We start from the raw sequence: 19,639 nt of genomic DNA on the forward strand, positions 1-19,639 counted from the left end.
ATGATAAATGATCAAATTTAGGTTTCACACAAACACTGCTTGTGGTGATGCTGAAGAGAAGAAACTGAAATCTAAATGTTGGATGCACAGTATATGATCACATGACAATTCAAATGCAAGACCAATTTGCATAGGACATAGTCTTCATTTGGGTGCATGTGGGTTTTCCTGGTACACCAGAATGGCATGACAATGTTCTTTGTAGGTGTCATTTCCCTTTATGGCCTCCATCATTGAGATTTTATTGGTTCTGCCCCCAAACAACCATGGGGAGATTTGAGACATGTCGGGCATGTCTCCAATATGCTTCTTCACCATTGATTCATAGTCACTGAAGGACAACAGTTTTTTCAAATTTTTCTGTCATCTCCCTACTGACTACACCTTTTCAAGGAAAGTCAGTTAAAAGTTCATTCTTAAACATTTTGTCCATTGACATAATTCTGGATTTTAAGATTTATGATGCCTAAATACAAAACCAAAAAACTTTTATTAAAAACTTTCTGAAACTTTGAGTTTAAATAGTTTGCAAGAGCAGAAGTATAAATGCAACATGTTTGTGAGAATGGACCAGTAAGTATATGTGACCCTGGACCACAAAACCAGTCATAACATAAGCAGCACGGGTATATTTGGAGCAATAGCCAAAAATACATTGTATGAGTCAAAATTATACATTTTTCTTTTATGCTGAAAAACATTAGTATATTAAGTAAAGATCATGTTCCATGAAGATATTTTGTAAATGTCCTACCGTAAATATATCAAAACTTTGATTAGTAATATAAGGAAATTGCGTTTGGTCTCGTACTGTATCGCGTCCCTTGTCAGTGTAAGGCGCTTGCTTGGCCATTTGTTGTGATTAACAGGAAAGTGTGTTCAGTGGAATTGGATTAGTATTTTGTTAGATGGGTATAAAAAGCGTAGTTTACCGCGGCAGCCTTCGCGTGAAGGCCTCCTTGTGTAAATACTCTACCGTGCGACTACACCGGGCAGGGACACCGGCAAAGGATATAAGTATCGCTTTTTATTTTTTCTCTTTCCTACTACTTGTTTCACATCTGTTTCAGTTTTTTATAACCATTTCTTACTATGCAAGTTGTCATTTTTTAGCATGTGTTTTTTTTTATTATTAAGTTTTAGTTTGATTTAATTTGAGTTATTTTAGTACTTCAACATACTACATGGAAATTAAATAATATATATATATGGGTGTTTGCCTTAGTGTTATGTTAGAATCATTATTATACTCATACCTTTTGTTGTTTTAATATTTTTAGCTTTATTTTTTGCTTTAATTTAAATGTTTAGTTTTTAAATGTTGTTGTATGCATTTGTCATTTTTATTTAATTTCTTTATTTTCTTAAATGTGTGTATATAATATTTATAGTTTAACAAAATTTGTTACTTTTTCTTATTTGTAAGTCGCTTTGGATAAAAGCGTCTGCTAAATGACTAAAAGTAAAGTAAAGTAAGGGTTACTAACAAACCATACATCAATGGAAAGTTTATTTATTTAGCATTCAGATGTATAAATCGTAATTCAAAAAAAATTACCCTTATGACTGGTTTTGTTGCCCAGGGTCACATATGAATTTTTGTGTTTGCATTCACATCAAAACACATGTATCTGGTACAGTATACTTGGGGCTTTATGCTTCTCATGAAACAACAAAAAAGGTTTCTTATTCATGTTTGTGACACCCCTGTAGGCAACAAATCTGGGTGTGTACCACATTTTTAGCTATTTAGAATTAACTGGTTTATCCATTTGGCAAATGTGGCTTTAAATATCTATTTCCTTGGATGCTGAAGAGAAACCACAGAGCCCCACAGATGGCACACTTCATATGCACTTTTGGTCTTGCGGACTTACAACGGCCACTGCAAGTCCACAAGACAGTAGGGGGTCCCATTCATAATTTTTATGTTCAGAAGGGTGCTCACATTTTTATGATTTGTTTAAAAGCCTTTCAGAGTGTGATTTGCATGGAAATTAGCATACATTTGTGTATGGGTGTGCCAGGACAGAATTGGAAAACATTTGTTTTTGTTGATGCTTCAGGGCAATTGTTGCTAGTCATGCATGTGCAGTCCTTGAATGGGAAAAGTTAAACATTTTGACGATTTAATACAAATAACATTTCAAATCTGAAATAAAATCTGATATCTATGGTATCAAATACTGTTTGTGTATTTTTGAAGCTGGTCCGCATACCACATTTTCAATGTAATTGTGATTACAAATTTATGTTTAACTGTGTAATGTTTAACTGTTGTGCTCATAAGATTACACCTTGCAGAATATGCAAATAAGTTAACACTTTTAACTAAATAAGAGGGATTGTGAAAATTGCATGTTATTTTTTTATTTAGAACTCTTCTGAATAAGCTATTTCACATAGCAGATGTTTAATTATATATACACAGTTGGGCAAAAAAGTATTTCGTCAGCCACCAATGAGTGAGGCCTGTAATTTTCATCATAGGTACACTTCAACTATGAGAGACAGAATGGGGGGAAAGAATCCAGGAAATCACATTGTCTAATTTTTAAAGAATTTATTTGCAAATTATGGTGGAAAATAAGTATTTGGTCAATAACAAAAGTTAATCTCAATACTTTGTTATATACCCTTTGTTGGCAATTCATTTCTTGTGACACACACACACACACACACACACGAATTTAATTAATAAAACTGAATTCATAAAAAATGTCCCCGTTCAAAAGTTTACATACCCTTGAATCTTAAGAATCTGTGTTGTTTCCTGGATGATCCATAACTGTTTTTATGTGCTGTGATAGTTGTTCAGTTATAGTGATAGTTGTTGGTCAGTTAAACTGCCTGCTGTTCTTCAGAAAAATCCTCCAGCTCCTGCACATTCTTTGGTTTTCCAGCATCTTCTTCATATTTGAACCCTTTCCAACTGTAACTGTATGATGCTGAGATCCATCTTTTCACACTGAGGGCAATTGAGGGACTCATACACAGCTATTACAAAAAGTGGAAAAATTTACTGATGCTCAAGAAGGCAACACCTGCATTAAGAGCCAGAGGGTGTAAACTTTTGAACAGGATGTGAACATTTTTCTTATTTTGTTTAAAGATCATATTTCTTTTTTCATTTGGTACTGCACTTAATCTACACAAATACTTACATGTCTCCCAGAAGACAAAATAAGTACAATTTACCCTGCTCATCCAATTCAAAAAGTTTCATTTGAAATGTGTGCGTCTTTCCACTCCGAAGATATTGGCAAAAGGTTTTTTTCCAAAAGTGAGATTTTCATTTCACCATGTCCCTTCCACAATATCTTAATATTTTTTCATGATTGTTAAACTTAACTTATATCATTGCAAACGTTACTCTGTGCTGTAAAAACAGACATATTTCATGACATTGTGCCATGCAAGGTCTTTTCATAATCTAGAGAAATGTGCAAGCATGTCAGTGGGGTACGGTTGAGACACAGTGTATCAACTGTACCCGGATTGGTCTCCTATTGCTTCACATGCTGTTTAGATGTACAGTGTTATGATCATAGGATAAAAGTCACATTTACACATTCTACGCAAATTATGTTAAAAATGATATTTGTGATATTTCAACCGTCTATTATTAGTGGACATTTTCTAACGTGAATGTTAAAAGGATTACATAGCATTTTAAGAAATATACAAGGTGGCAAAGTGGGTACAGTTGAGACACCCTTTATGTACTGTATACAGTAACAGTTCAATCATAGAAAATAAAATGCATACAGAGGCTGTGTGTGTTTGTGTACTGGTATTACCTACATTATGGGGACCAAATGTCCCCACAAGTACAGTTATACCAGTAAATTCACTGGTATAATGTAAATATTTTAGGTCCCCATGATGAAACAAGCTAATAAATCATTCAGAATGATTGAAAATGTAAAAATGCTCTGATAAAAAAAAGATCAGAGTGATGCGTAGGTTTAGGGGTAGGGTTAAATAATATATGGGTATGTATATTATTTTAACTGTTGGGTTTACATTTGTACTATTTGTCATATTTTTGCAGTGTTAAATATTTGTTCCTGTTTTGTTTAACTGAATCGGAATTAAATAAAAGCAAATACAATTAAACTAATTATTTAAAACTAACTTATTACATTTGCTATAAATGGTTAGCCGGCTTTAAAGCATTAAGAATGGGTGTCTCAACTGTACACCATATGGGTACAGTTGTGACAAAATAAAAAAAGCACCTTGTGTTTATGAGCTAATTGTGGAAAATATAAACTACTTATGGCTATTATCAATTTATGTTATTTTAGTACACAAGCAAAAGAAATATCATGAGAAAAATCACTTAATTTCAGCGTCTAGTTTTTGTGTAGTGATGAAAAAAAGCAGAAAGTGTCTCTACTGTACTCAGTCTACCCTACCTCCCCCTTTTTCAATGGACCATAAGTAATTGTACAGTTGACTCAAAAGCTATTTCATGGACAGACGTGGGCTATTCCTTCATTATTTCTACATCGATTAAGCAGGTACATGTTCTGGAGTTGATTCTGAGTGTGCCATTTGCATTTGGAAGCTGTTTTTGTGAACCAACATCATGCAGTCAAAGGGGCTCTCCATTCGGGTGAAGCTGACAATTGTTAGGCTTCAAAAACAAAAATCCATCAGAAAGATTGCAGGTCATGGTCAAATCAACAGTTTGGTATATTCTGAGAAATAAAATGCACTGGTAAGCTCAGCTATATTAAAAAAGGCCTGGACGTCCACGGAGGACAACAGTGGTGGATGATTGGAAGATCCTCTCCATGGCATAGAAAGACCCTTTATCCAGGAGGTAGACATGTCACTGTCAAAGTCTACAATCAAGAGAAGACTTCACAAGAGGAAATACATGGGGTTCACCACAAGATGCAAACGAGGCCAGATTAGACTTTGCCAAAAAAAATAAAAAAATCTCGTAAAAGTCAGACCACTTCTGGAAAAGCATTTTTGGATGGCTAAAATTAAGATCAACCTGTACCAGAATGAAGGGAACAAAAAGTATGGATAAGGTTCGGAACAGCTCATGATCTAAACCATACAACATCATCTGTGAAACATGGTGGAGCAGTGCGATGGCATGAGCATGCATGGCTTCCAGTGACACGGAGTTACTGGTGTTTAGTGATGATGTGACCGAGGACAGAAGCAGCTGGAAGAATTCTGAAGTGTATAGGGATATACTTTCTGCCTTGATTCAGCCAAATGCAGCAAAGTTGGTTGGACAGTGCCTTATAGTACAAATGCATGATGACCCAAAACAAACAGGCCGGCACTACCTTAAGGGGAGGGCCCCGCAGACAAGATTGTCAGTTGAATTTCTAGGTGTGCCTGGCTGGAGGTGGCACTGCACAGACGGATCAGTGTATGACATTAAAATACCACGAAAGCTATAGAGAGCAGACAGTTCTGCAAGATTTCAAATCGCTATCGCTGTACTTTGATGTCATACACATTGTGTCTGTGCAGTATGACAACCAGGAGGACTATACAGTTCTTTAAAAACATTTAATTACATGTTTTTGCTCCAAATTAATTTCATAACATCAGTTGAGTGTTTGAAATGACTTCCTTTTGTGATCTGAAGTGGTTTCATATCAAAGAATAAAGCAAAGTCATTATATAATATTCTATACAGTGATAAAGGCTTATAGTTGCATAACATACTATATTCATATAAAAATATCCGGCATGGCTAATAACAGAGAATAAACCATTAATAACAGAGATATTGAATATAACAGTGATAAACCCTTTAGTTACAATCTTATGTTTATTGTCTTTGTGTTTCATCAGTTAAAACTTCCTATCTGGGTTTCATTCAGCTACAGCGTACCTTTGTCCATATTAGGGATTACCTGAAATGTCATTGACTTCTATAGGTTTCATTTACAGATTTACTGTGCGAGGCCACCCTCCGGCTACCAGTATGTATGAAACGGACATTGCAGACATTTAGTAATATCTATAATCAGAATTATTAATAGTCATATTGATGTAGCCTATATAAAAACAAAATGTATAGCCAAATTGTGCAGCCCTACAAGCAGGCACAACAAACTTATTTATAATTTCTGGCAAATAAAGAAAATGTTAGTCTGATTTTTTTTTAGTTTCAGTTCAGATTTTGTGCGCAGATTTCGTTGGTTCACATTTTGGAATTCATTGGATATTGCATCTGAGACTAGTCTTTCATAATGTCACGAAGTCTCGTTACACAATGCTATTTTCAATTAATTTGAAAAAAAAAAAAAAAAAAGATCAAAGTAAAGTTGTGGTAGAAATTGAATCAGAGCGGTATCGTTCTAGAGCCAAAAAAATAAAAATCTGAATCAGAAAGAGCTTTATTGCCAAGTACACTCACAAGCAATTTGTCTTTGTGTCAGGAACAAGGAAGGATCTGCCTGATGTACATATTTATTGATGAAGAATTAGTACTTGTTTTACAAATGCAATGATGCCCTCACAGGTAGACTTGTCACACTAGGGAAAGTCGAGCTACATTCAGCATTTTGTGTTAAATAATTACAGACCTGGCTCCAGAATCAAATCAATGAGGTTTCTTCTAAAATTGGTGAGGGTGATCTAACCTTAGTATTATTTATATAGGCCTAACCATAATACTTTTGGGGTTCATGGTTATGTCTTAAAGATCGTTCCTTTATAATCATTAAAAAGCTGTCACTCATTTTAGTTCATCACAATCTCACAAAGCTACATTATAATACAACCCGAATTCCAGAAATGTTGGGATGTTTTTTTATTTGAATAAAATAAAAACTATAAAGACTTCCAAATCACATGAGCCAATATTTTATTCACAATAGAACATAAATGTTTAAACAAATGTTACACATCCACCAAATGAGCTTGTTTCAAAATTGATGCCTGCTATAGGTCTCAAAAAGTTGGCACTGGGGCAGCAAAGGTCTGAAAAAGAATAATTTTTAAAAGTTCAGCTGGGAGAACATCTAGCAACTATTTAAGTTAATTGACATCAGGTCTGTAATATGATTAGCTATAAAAAGGGATGTCTTAGAGGGGCAGAGGCTCTCCAGTCTGTGAAAGTAAAGACTTTAAAAACAATGTTCCTCAATGTCAAATTACAAAGGTCTTGCAAATCTCATCATCTGCAGTGCATAACATCAAAATTTGAGAAACCTCTGTGTATAAGGGACAAGGCCGAAGACCTTTGTTGGATGCCCGTGGTCTTCGGGCCCTCAGATGACACTGCATCACTCATCGGAATTATTCTGTCATTGACATTACTAAATGGGCCCAGGAGTACTTCCTTTGGCATTGTGCATGACTTCGGAGCAGGTTGGCAGCAGAGAGGTTTCCTCACGTCTGCAGGAACGCCCATTAAGAATGGTCGAGAGGTGGAGGACATTCTGAGGGCTCTACAGCTCCCGAAACAAGTTGCAGTGCTGAAGGTGAAAGCCCACCTGAAGGGAGATTCTAGTGAGGTTAAAGGAAAAAAACTTTGGTGACCAGGCCGCTGCGGTTGCCGCCGCAAGAACGGCAGAAACTCCTACTGCTCAAACATGTCATCTGCGTGTGACGCACTACTCACAGCTCAAAAGACGTAGCAGAGATGCAGGATCAATGCTCCTGAGAGGAGAAATGGGAATGGATTGAAAATGGTTGCAAACGACAATTTGGAGATATCAAAAGCGCATCGTAGCTCCAAAAGCCTCGATTCCTTATTTGGCCACATAATGTATCTGCACAGTGTCAGACACTTAGGCGTCTTTCAAATGGGTTCACGTTTTAACACAATCTGGTGGTCCTTATGTGGTCTTAGTTACCCCTTCAGCTGTAAAGTTGCTAGGTAAAAGTAGATGGACACATTAGTCACTGTAAATTAGCTCATACTCCCAAATCTTAACCAACCTGGTGAAATGTTGTAGGATGGAGTCATGAGGAAGAACCTTGTCTTTTAGTGACTTGGGGGCCACCCTCATGATGAAGATATGGTGGGTGGGGGCTAATGGGTAGCTTACACCAACTGCAGTCTAGTCGCCAGATAATTTTACGGGAGTCAAAAAATATTTCCTAACAAAATTGTTTAAACAAAGTTGTTTTTATGGCCATGAAGCTCTCTCGTTTTCCTCCCTCTTGTTTTTATATTTTCGCAGATTTATGTGGGTGGTTTTCAAGAAATTTGCTGAAAGATTTAGGCCTTAACATACAGAGGACTCTCCTTGGTGACAACCACCAGCAGACAGAATAGCTGGAACGTCGCTGCATTCCCAGCCTCAAGATTCTGCCGGAAGGACGGACTGGCAAGAGTTTGTGAATTTCAGTTGAGTGTCTTCATTCTGCGAGCAGAGACATTCTGAGCTTCAAGAGTCGCAGCTTGAACAGTTGCAAGTGTTGTCACTTGACAGAGCTATATTAGCCATGGGTTTCACATGATTGTTCATGGATTCGTCACCCTGAAAATCGACCAAGCTAGACTCTGAGGGCCAAAACAAATACTGAGTGCATACAGTTAAATCAACATATGTACAGGGATTTTGAAGTTTAAGCCACATAGCGGTCATACAAGATTTTCCTCTGAATCCAGTTTAAAATCAGGCCAATGGATCCTTTTTAACCATCACACTGAAGGGTATGAGCCAAACTAACATGAACATGATGTTGTTCTTTGCCGTGTTGGTTTCAATGCTGATTCATAATTCAGATCCATGGTTTCATCCATGGTTGGAACCTCACAGTGATCTTAATTCGGCATTAACTCTAGCTCATACATATGCTAAGGTGCTTAATATTTCCAATTGTTGGGTATGTCAAGCTTTCCCTCAATCATCTACATCATGGCCTTTGTATGCACATCCATTGCCACTGTCTGATTTGATCTCCATTACGGAGCAAAGTAACATGGGTAAAATTGGCAGCATATTAACTGATTTGGTAATGGACACATCATTGAACATGTGTGGTCATTGAGTGGTGCACCCCAATTGATGGTTCTGGTATCAAAATAGCAACCCTGCCAGACAATTTGTTTACAGTTTACCATGCTCTATTGCGGAGACAGCAAAGAGATGCTAAAGATGACAAATGGCCGAAACTGATGAAGTTGGAAATGGCCAAAACACAGGCAATTAGGGGTGGAAAAGAGTATGTTTTCATGATGATTTTGGGGTATTCCAATTGTACCAAACCACAAGGTGAAGCTGGAGCAAAGTGCACAATTACAGAAACACTGATAATGTCAAATCCTTACAGATGTGTTTAAGGTAGTTGATTATTCATGGGAAAGCAGATTGCTATTTCGCTTCCGGCTTTGCTACTGTTCGGACGCTCTTGCTCTTGCTCTGGGCTTTGCTCCCTATTTTTGCACTTTTCTCAGATCTCTCTAAGTTTTTAACTTCAGCAGATTAGCACAGTGCTCAGACAACACATTTTTTGGGGAAAATTAAGACTTTCCCAGCAGTTTACATTCCAGAGATGGAAAAACATAGCTGTCTACATTCAAACAGACGAGATAAAATGCCTCTCGTGGAATCTATCTGCTGCAGAAACTGCCACAGACTTCTACAAAAGGATTGTGGTTCTTGAAACAAAGTTACTTGCTGGACTTCCAAAACAGGCGGAACACACAGCAGATGGTCATCACGGACCCCCTCAGCATACAGCCGGTGAGTCCTGTGAATCTCAACAGTTTATACAAAGTGTAGAGGAAAAAGCCGAAACAGATAAATCGATGGCACAAACAGGGAGCGAGACCCAAAGGCAATCGAGACATCAGATTATCACGAGTATCTCGTATTGCCGCCGTAGCATCCTCTACCCCAGATACGGCTATGACAAGACTTGTAAACACTGGTATCCTACCACCCCCTATACATCTTGAGAACAGATTTGAAGCATTAATGAATGTGGGTGAGGAATCCGCAAATGTGACTAAACACGGATCGAGCTAACATCGCTACTAACAGGCACTCAAGGTCGAGCAGACAGCGGCTTTCAGCTCAGAGCGCAGCCGAGCCCAGGACTCTGATAGTGAGTGAAGCTATTATCAGAAACATCAGTAGCAGGACTACAACTACATACTGCTTTCCTCAAGCAACCGTCTCTGATGTGAACAAAGAACTTCGGAACATTCTGATGAAGCACAAGACTGCAAATCGAGTCATCATCCATGTGGGGGAAGAATGATATTTGGAAGGAGCAGTCAGAACTCCTTAAGGATTTCAGTGAACTCTTTGAAACTCTTCAAAGCCTTGAAGTTCAGCCGTTCATCAGTGGACCACTCCCAGCAAGGGGAACTAACATGTTTTCACGGTTGCTTGGGCTAAATACATGGCTACAAAGAACCTGCAGTATAAAAGGAGTCAACTTCATCGACAACTTCAATCTTTTCTGGGGCCACAGAAAACTGTTTAAACTGGATGGCCTCCACCCAAACAGACTCGGTGCAAGAGTGCTAAAGGACAATATCTATTTCTCCCTCCGTCATCCTTCAGCGGTGTGTGCCAATCTACTCGGCCTGAATGGCACACACACACCTGAACAGAATATGAGTGACCACAGGACTTCATGTCAGCTTTTGAGTCAACATGTGGTTGACACATCCCACAAGGACACTGACAACACTACGCAGCCACAACAAGCACTGCTCATGGACATCCCAGCTGAGCCCTGCCCACAGAGCTCATCACATGCAGACTGTGACGTATTACAACAGCTCCAAGACTCAGCACCCAAGGACAACTTTCTGGAAAACAGAAAGTTGCCAGGGAAGCCAGGACAACATCTCACAGCCACCGGAAACACCAGAGCCCTGCTCATCAGACACCACTTTCCCTCTCTCCAGCATCTCCACTTCTAAGCTTCTCACAGAAAATGGAGGAACTGGTGTATGTTGGGACCAAACTCTCCCACTCTTTCGCTGCAAGCCCCCAGATATCAACTAAAAAACGGCGGCCCCACAACCACCAAAGACTGCAGGCCCAGCTCACCCTCCTCCTCCTGCGAGAGCTCTCCGGCCGCTGCCACAACGCCAGGGCCCAAACCCCTCTCCATCTGGTGTAGGTGAACCAAAAACAACTGATAACAGCTCTCAGTGATATGTGTCGGGGCCCCGCTATATTAGCCACAACATTCACAAATGTTTACAGAAAAAGCGGGAACCCAGTGTGCCCGTAGCCTCCTCTATTTCTGTTTTATCACGTGATAGAAAGTCTAAGGCCTTCTCAAGCCGTACGGCTGACCCATCTAACCTGCGGCCTATAATGCATCAATCTAAGATTGCTGTAGAGACAAAATGTAATTCCATCAAGTTAGCATTTTTAAACATTCACTCACTTAAAAATAAATCATTTCTGATCAACGATTTAATAACCACAAACAGCCTGGATTTTATGTTTCTAAATGAAACATGCTTAGAAGACAGCTGCAGTGCAACAGTCCTTAATGAAACAGCCCCTCCTAACTTTAATTTTATAAGTGTCTGCGGGACTGTTAGGAGAGGTGGAGGTGTAGCTGCTCGGTTTAAAGATGTTTATCAGTGCAAGCAAATGTCATTTGGTCAGTATTTGTCTTTTGAATACCTAGGTATTGTGCTGAAAGGTGCTCCACGCACCCTGTTTATTATTATTTACAGGCCTCCAAAATATTCTCCAGCCTTTGTTGATGAGTTCACTGAACTGTTATCAATGATTTCCTCAGAGTTTGAATGTTTTGCTATTGCAGGGGATTTTAATATTCACATAGATAATGCAGAAATCAAAACTACAAAATAAATTATAACTGTTTTAAACACTTTTGACCTGAGTCAGCATGTGCACGGACCCACACACAATCGTGGACACACTCTAGATTTACTCATCAGTAGAGGTCTAAACATCTCATCTATTGTAATTAAGGATGTAGCACTATCTGATCACTTCTGTATTTTCTTTGATATATTGATCTCAGTCACCACTGAATCTAGATCTGTCTCTATCAGAAAGAGATGCATTAACGTGAACACTAGTGCGCTATTTATGAAGGCAATATCATTAACACCAAGCATTTCTGCAGACCCTGTTGATCTTCTCCTGGAGTCATTTAACTCAAAAGTTAAGAATGTTATTGATGATATTGCTCCGATAAACGCCAGCAAGGAGACTGGCAGACAAAAATCAGTTTGGAGAAAATCAACAGCAGTTCAGAGCATGAAAAGACAATGCAGAAAAGCTGAGCGGATGTGGCGGAAGACGAAGCTCGAAATTCACTATAGCATCTATAAAGACAGCCTTCATGCTTTCAATGTGGAACCAGCCACAGCTAGACAGACTTTCTTTTCAAACCTAATAAACAGTAACTTAAACAACACTCACACTCTTTTTGCGACTATTGAGAGACTGACAATCCCCCCCCCCCCCCCCAAGTCAGATTCCCAGTGAAATGCTCTCCGACAGCAAATGCAATGAGTTTGCTTCCTTCTTTTCTGAGAAGATCAATAATATCAGAAAGGAGATTGGCACATCCTCAAGTTATGCAGAGGTCCCACAGATTCAACCGCAATTTCCAAAAGTAGTGACTATGTGCGTTTTTATATTGATAACAGAATTTTGGAAGAAATAGTACAGCACCTTAAATCTTCAACCTGCTATCTTGACACACTTCCCACATCCTTTGTCAAAAATTAGCTTAGCTGTTTAGAAGTTGATCTCTTAGAAGTAGTGAACGCCTCACTTCTATATGGGACTTTTCCAAACTCCCTTAAAACTGCAGTTGTTAAGCCCTTTCTGAAAAAGTGCAATCTTGATAACACCATGTTGAGCAACTATAGACCCATATCAAATCTTCCTTTCATAGGTAAGATTGAAAAGGTAGTTTTTAATCAGCTGAACAACTACTTAAACTCAAATGGATACCTGGACAATTTTCAATCTGGTTTCCGAGCACATCACAGCACAGAGACAGCACTCATAAAGGTAATAAATGATATTCGCTTCAATTCTGATTCTGGAAAAATATCAGTGCTGTTACTACTAGATCTTAGTGCTGCGTTTGACACTGTCGATAATAACATACTTCTAGAAAGACTGGAAAACTGGGTCGGGCTTTCTGGGATGGCACTCAAATGGTTCAGATCATACTTAGAAGGGAGAGGTTATTATACGAGTATAGGAGAGCATAAGTCTAAGTGGACGGCCATGACATGTGGAGTCCCACAAGGCTCAATTCTTGCACCGCTCTTGTTTAGCCTGTATATGCTCCCATTAAGTCAGATAATGAGGAAGAACCAAATTGCCTATCACAGCTATGCTGATGATACCCAGATTTACCTAGCCTTATATCCAAATGACTACAGCCCCATTGACTCCCTCTGCCAATGTATTGATGAAATTAACAGTTGGATGTGCCAGAACTTTCTTCAGTTAAACAAGGAGAAAACTGAAGTCATTGCATTTGGAAACAAAGATGAAGTTCTCAAGGTGAATGCATACCTTGACTCTAGGGGTCAAACAACTAAAAGTCAGAAATCTTGAGGTGATTCTGGAGACAGACCTTAGTTTCAGTAGTCATGTCAAAGCAGTAACTAAATCAGCATACTATCATCTCAAAAACATTGCAAGAATTAGATGTTTTGTTTCCAGTCAAGATTTGGAGAAACTTGTTCATGCCTTTATCCCCAGCAGGGTGGATTACTGTAATGGTCTCCTCACCGGCCTTCCCAAGAAGACCATTAGACAACTGCAGCTCATCCAGAATGCTGCTGCCAGGATTCTGACTAGAACCAGAAAATCTGAGCATATCACACCAGTCCTCAGGTCCTTACACTGGCTTCCAGTTACATTAAGGATTGATTTCGAAGTACTTTTACTTGTTTAGAAGTCACTCAATGGCCCAGGACCTAAATATATTGCTGATATGCTCAATGAATATATACCGAACAGACCACTCAGATCATTAGGATCGAGTCAGTTAGAAATACCAAGGGTTCACACAAAACAAGGGGAGTCTGCTTTTAGCTATTATGCGGCCCGCAGTTGGAAACAGCTTCTAGAAGAGATCAGATGTGCTAAAACATTAGCCACATTTAAATCAAGACTCAAAACTCATTTGTTTAACTGTGCATTTGTTGAATGAGCACTGTGCTATATGTCCGAACTGACTGCAATGAATTTTAAGTATAATCATTTTCTTTAAATTTATTTTAAATCAATTTCTATATCATTTTAAAATTCCTTGTTTTTATTATTTTTATTTCCATGTTTTTATTGATTTTTAATGTCTATTGTAATGTCTATTTCACTTTCTTTTATGTAAAGCACTTTGAATTACCACTGTGTATGAAATGTGCTATATAAATAAACTTGCCTTGCCTATTCACAAGCAGTGTATGTCACTACAGAAATTGTTCTCACCCTCATAATTCCTGGCATTTGCCTGCATACAACAGTATTGAATCAGCCATCTATTTGCTCTTAATGTGAAATTCAACGGGAATTCCTCCTGGTGCATTGAAGGAAACGGGGTGAACAATTCCAAAGTAGATGTGCGTTTCCAGTTTTCCAGATGTGACAAATCTTCTGAAAATGACAAATAAAACTCATATTTAAACTTACATGTAAAGTTGTTGCAAATGAGTGTTGCTCATACATTCCAAACAATACTGGAAAAGCTATGGCGGTCCAAGTTTCTGTTCATCTTGTTGGTCACGGTAACCCCGCCCCCAGCCCCTGACACAAGCGGTTCTTCTTTCTAGCCCAGCAATGTTTTGGTGCTACTTACGAACCGCTTTTCCTGGTTCGAAGCTGGTGCTTTGGGTGTCGAAAAAGAAAGAACCGGTTTGAAACTAGGCTCTGGCTCCGAACCAGCACTGGAACTGCCTTGATGGAAAAGGGGTAAGACTCAGATTAACAAAATTTAACACATCAGAACCAACAATGTGTACAACCTGCTTTAAAAAGCGAGCTGGCATAACATCAGAAGGACACACAGTGGGTCTCAAATGCTCTATGACATCTTTACAGGCAGAAATAGTAACAGGTTGAAAATTAGACCACGTTGCAGAGCTCGATGGTCTCTCGACGATATCAGAGACAGATTGCAAAACTTGAGGTTATCTGCCTATCAACCTATCTGCCTTCTCCTCAAAAAAATGTCAAAAAGTTTTCACACAGTGTTTCAGACACATCAATAAAAACATCTACTGTTAGGTTAAGAACATGATCGATTGTGGAGAAAATAGTTCTTGGGCAATAGGAGTTGTTATTAATAATTTCAGACAAATAGTTAGATTTTGCTGACTTCACAGCTTTCTGGAAATTAGAGAGAGAGTCCCCTAAAAGATCATAGGAAATCTGCAGTTTATCCTTAATCCATTTTCGTTCATATCGAAGCGAACAAATTGAGTCATTAAACCATGGTTCAGATTTTTTATTGATGCACTTTGCCTTCATTGGTGCAACACATTTCAAAATATTCAAACACTTATCATTAAAAGAATAGAGATACTCATCAACGTTTGAATTCCAAGGCGATGCATCCGTAAAATCCACAGGATGAAATGTATACGCTGAAGCAAACTCCTCCATTACATCGGCTGTGAAATGGTGAATCCGACAGGTTTGCATAGCCGTGCTGACAGGTCGCCAAGGAATTGAAGTGTTAAAACAAATGGATTTTGTTGGATTTTGTTTTGGATTGGTCTGAGAAACCTGTGTCACTAATTAGAATGTCTGATAGGCCTGTAGAAAAAACGTGAGTGAAGACCAAATCCAAGGTATGACCGTGAGTATATGTCGGTTCATGTACCCATTCTATAAAATGTAATGCATCCATAAAATTACAGAAGTCCCTGGGAAGCATCTTATTTGGGCAACAGATGTGGATATTAAAATCACCCAATAGTAAGATCTTTTCGAACTTTGTAACAGCACCACCCAGAAACTCGGCAAACTCCTTTAAAAAAGCACTGTTAGGCTGCGGAGGCTTATATATTATCGCGAACATTACAGAGTCAGCGGCTACTTCCAATTGAAACATTTGAAGCTCGAAGCTGTTGTACGCCTCCGATGCAATAATTCTGCCTTTAAAGATTTCTTTAAAATCTGTGGCTATGCCCCCTCCGCGACCAGATGTCCTCGGGGTATTAAAAAAGGAGCAATCCGCGGGGACGTTAAAAACGGGCTTAAGTAACAGTCTTTGATCCAAGTTTCCATCATAAAAAGAATGTTCATTTTGTTGGTGTGCTGCATACCTTCTTTGCTCGCTTTGAGGCATAAAACAGCACCACTGCACAGAAGACTCCACCTCCTCCCGGCGACCAGGTGATGTCCCCAGACAGTGTGAGGAGATCCCTCAGCAGGATCAACGCACGCAAAGCTCCAGGTCCTGACAACATTCCTGGGCATGTACTGAGAGACTGTGCAGTGGAACTCACTGATGTCTTCACAGACATCTTCAACATCTCGCTAAATCAGGCCGTTGTCCCCACATGCTTCAAAGCTAGCACCATCATTCCAGTCCCGAAGAAATTATCTCCATCCTGTTTCAATGACTACCGTCCAATAGCACTCACTCCTATACTCATGAAGTGCTTCGAACGGCTAGTCATGCACCACATCAAGTCTGTCCTCCCCCCTCCCTGGACCCCTTCCAGTTTGCATATAGGTCCAACCGCTCGACCGATGATGCCATCGCCACTGCCCTCCACCCAGCCCTCACACATCTGGACAAAAAAGACTCATATGTCAGGATGCTGTTCATAGACTTCAGTTCAGCATTCAATACAATCATCCCTCAACAGCTCACTCACAAACTGGTCCAGCTGGGGCTCAACAGCTCTCTGTGCAACTGGCTGTTGGACTTCCTGACCGGGAGACCTCAAGCAGTACGGGTTGGCAGTAACACATCCAGCACCATCACACTGAACACTGGGGCCCCCCAAGGATGTGTGCTGAGCCCCCTCCTCTTCACTCTGCTGACCCACGGCTGCACACAGTCACACAACTCCAACCTGTTCATTAAGTTTGTGGATGACACAACTGTGGTGGGTCTCATTAGCAACAGAGATGAGACAAACTACAGGAGCGAGGTGAGCCACCTGGCCGGGTGGTGCAGTGACAACAATCTCTCTCTGAATGTGGAGAAGACGAAGGAGATTGTTGTTGACTTCAGGAGAGTACACACTCAGCATGCCCCTCTGACCATCAACGGTGCGACTGTGGAGAGAGTGAGCAGCACCAAGTTCCTGGGTGTGCACATCACAGACAGGGGCGTGTCTACGTGGTGACCATGGGTGGCACCGGCCCCCCCCTGAAATTTGGCTGGCCACCCCAGGTGCCCCCCCTACCAGATGTCTTGCGATAGGCTTGTTTTTAGTTTTGGACCAGCAGACTGAAGGACAGCTTCATACATCAGGCTGTCAGGAAGCTGAACTCCCTCCCGTCCTTGCCCCCCTCCCCTCTTTTACCCAATGCAACACTGAACTCTGACACTATGAGCCCTCCCCCTCACCAACTTAAAAACTGTGACCAGCACCTGTCACTTGTGCAACATTGGACTGATCACTACCTCATCCAGCATACTGATGAGAAGACATCCTGAGAAGCGTTGATGTATCAGCCGATTCACTTCCCTGGTTTAAAGAACGGAGAAATAGAGTGTTAACTCCATTTTGTCGAAACCGGGAAAAAGAGTACTGTACGTGCCTGTCGGCATCCTCAAAAGCAAGAGGACGAATCCATCGGCAGGAGACCTCCTGAATGTGCCACACCAATCGACGGCTGCGATAGCCCATTTCAGCTTTCAATCTAATGGCACCGCTCCGCTTGCCACGGCGTCTACGACGTTTCCTCCAAAGAGTAGCACCAGGTCGCCGCAGCAGGTAATCAGGAATGTCCCATTGGAACGATGGAAACTCCAAACAGGTGACAGTCGATCCAATGTAATCCCCACTCAGCACAACATTTCCAATCTCCATAAACAATTTGTTGTCATAAATAAATTGTTCAGAACCACCCCAGGCTAAATCTAAAACTATATTTAAAAATGGCACAATGGTGCCATCTTGCCGCAAGTCAGAGATCTCTCTCTGGTGGCCCAGTAGGGCGCAACCATCAATACCTGATCCTCGTCATCGCTAATCTTGCACAGGCTCTATGCAAGGAAGATCACTGGGAGAAATGCATACTTGTGTAGGCCCCAGGGCCAGCTGTGTGGCAGTGTATCCATGCCGAGGGTCCTCTTGGTCTGGGAGTACACTGTAAAAAAAAATCTGCTGAAGCTGGTTGACTTAAAATTTTAAGTTGGCGCAACTTTTTTTTTTTTTTTATAGTGTAGAAGAGTAGGCAGTGGAAGAACTTGCGTTTATTAAACCAGTCTACCTGGGTGCCCCCGAATCGACTACATATCAGCTTGCCTTGACCATCTGGAGATGGAGTCTCCATTCTTCCAATGTGCAGTTGTGAGAGCATGTCTGCTGCATGATTGAGCTCCCACCAAAACTGAATGCAGTATTGCCAGCAACTCGAGGTAACTAATATGCCACTGCTGTCAAGGTCCTTTCCAGGAGCCCTCCTCCCCATGGGAAAAAATAATCACTGGAATGCAGCAAGTGTATTGTACACAGTTTGTTTAAAATGGCTTTACATTTATTATTCTGACAAAAATTAAACAAGCAGGTAAATCATTAAGGAAAATGTTATTTAATGTTTTAACAAATCACACACTATAGTTGAAGCACTGAAGCTTTTAGTGATTTTAGAAAACAAACCGTAGGTATCTTCCCTCTAGATCTGGCTTGGATACAAAGTACAGCATTGGTGAGCAACATGGAAACAATCAAATAGCATAAGATGCAGGTTAATTCAATTTCAAGGCTAAAAGTTATTAATAATTTTGTAATGGTTACAGGGAAGTTTCAGAAATGTAAAATCTAGCAATATATCAACAAAGAATCAATTTTTTTTTGTCAAATCTAGCAAACCTCCATAGAACAGTTGTCAGATACATTAAAACATAATATTATTATGGCAGATATAATGTAGTATCATATAATATCCTCTAGTCAACAGATCCCTCAAATAAATTCATTAAGTGCTGTCTGAGAAGCAGTCAAACGATCCAAGCGAGTTCGTAGGTCTTTGCGTCTTTTGCTGACATCAGAGTCCTCAAAGAGGAGCTCACTCACATTTGCCCCGTCCAATAAACTTAAAATGTCAGTAGACAGGAGCTGAGCAGTTTGCTTCAGAATGAAAAGGGAGATCATCATGGGCAGTTGGTCAGCCATCCTCTGCACTACAATCTGAAAGAAAACAATGAGATATGAGTTAAGTTACTTCCACACGCCACAAAACACTGCATTGCAAATGAGTTACTGAAACCTAGGCATCTCTACCTCATAATGCGCCTCCAGCATATGACTGTACTTGCTCTTTTTGTCAAACATGGGTAACTGTTCTTCTGAGAACTTCTCATTGGCAATCTCACTCAAGATCTTCAGGAAGATGGGATCTTGAGTGTAGATCAAGTTTTCCATTTCAAACTGCTCTGAGATCCTCTGCTCTGCCTTCTCTTGCTGACTTGACAGAATGTTGTTGATTTTACTCTATAGAGACAAGTGAAGAAGGACGGAGGAAAGAAAACTTGATCA

At 39.9% G+C, this 19,639-nt stretch overlaps 2 protein-coding genes across 3 annotated transcripts in view; both read right to left on the reverse strand.

Moving 5' to 3' along the window:
- LOC306868354 (interferon-induced GTP-binding protein Mx3-like) overlaps window positions 1–17,968 on the reverse strand; it is a gene marked incomplete at both ends in the record, with an annotated part of 30,057 nt that extends 12,089 nt beyond the window's left edge. The window contains one exon of the mRNA XM_079414458.1: window positions 17,697–17,968. Within this exon, the coding sequence (XP_079270584.1) occupies window positions 17,697–17,968 (272 nt within the window). The remainder of the gene's footprint in view (window positions 1–17,696) is intronic.
- Window positions 17,969–18,603: 635 nt separating this feature from the next.
- LOC306868203 (interferon-induced GTP-binding protein Mx3-like) overlaps window positions 18,604–19,639 on the reverse strand; it is a 46,355-nt gene continuing 45,319 nt past the window's right edge. Inside the window, exons 15-16 of one of the 2 annotated variants that reach the window (XM_079414283.1) lie at window positions 19,385–19,594; window positions 18,604–19,291 (exon numbers count right to left, since the gene is read on the reverse strand). In XM_079414283.1, the coding sequence (XP_079270409.1) occupies window positions 19,067–19,291; window positions 19,385–19,594 (435 nt within the window). In that variant the 3' untranslated portion in view covers window positions 18,604–19,066. The remainder of the gene's footprint in view (window positions 19,292–19,384; window positions 19,595–19,639) is intronic. The other variant, XM_079414284.1, reaches the window with a different exon arrangement.

The sequence above is a fragment of the Barbus barbus genome (assembly GCF_936440315.1).
Source record: "Barbus barbus genome assembly, chromosome: 50".
NCBI lineage: Eukaryota > Metazoa > Chordata > Actinopteri > Cypriniformes > Cyprinidae > Barbus > Barbus barbus.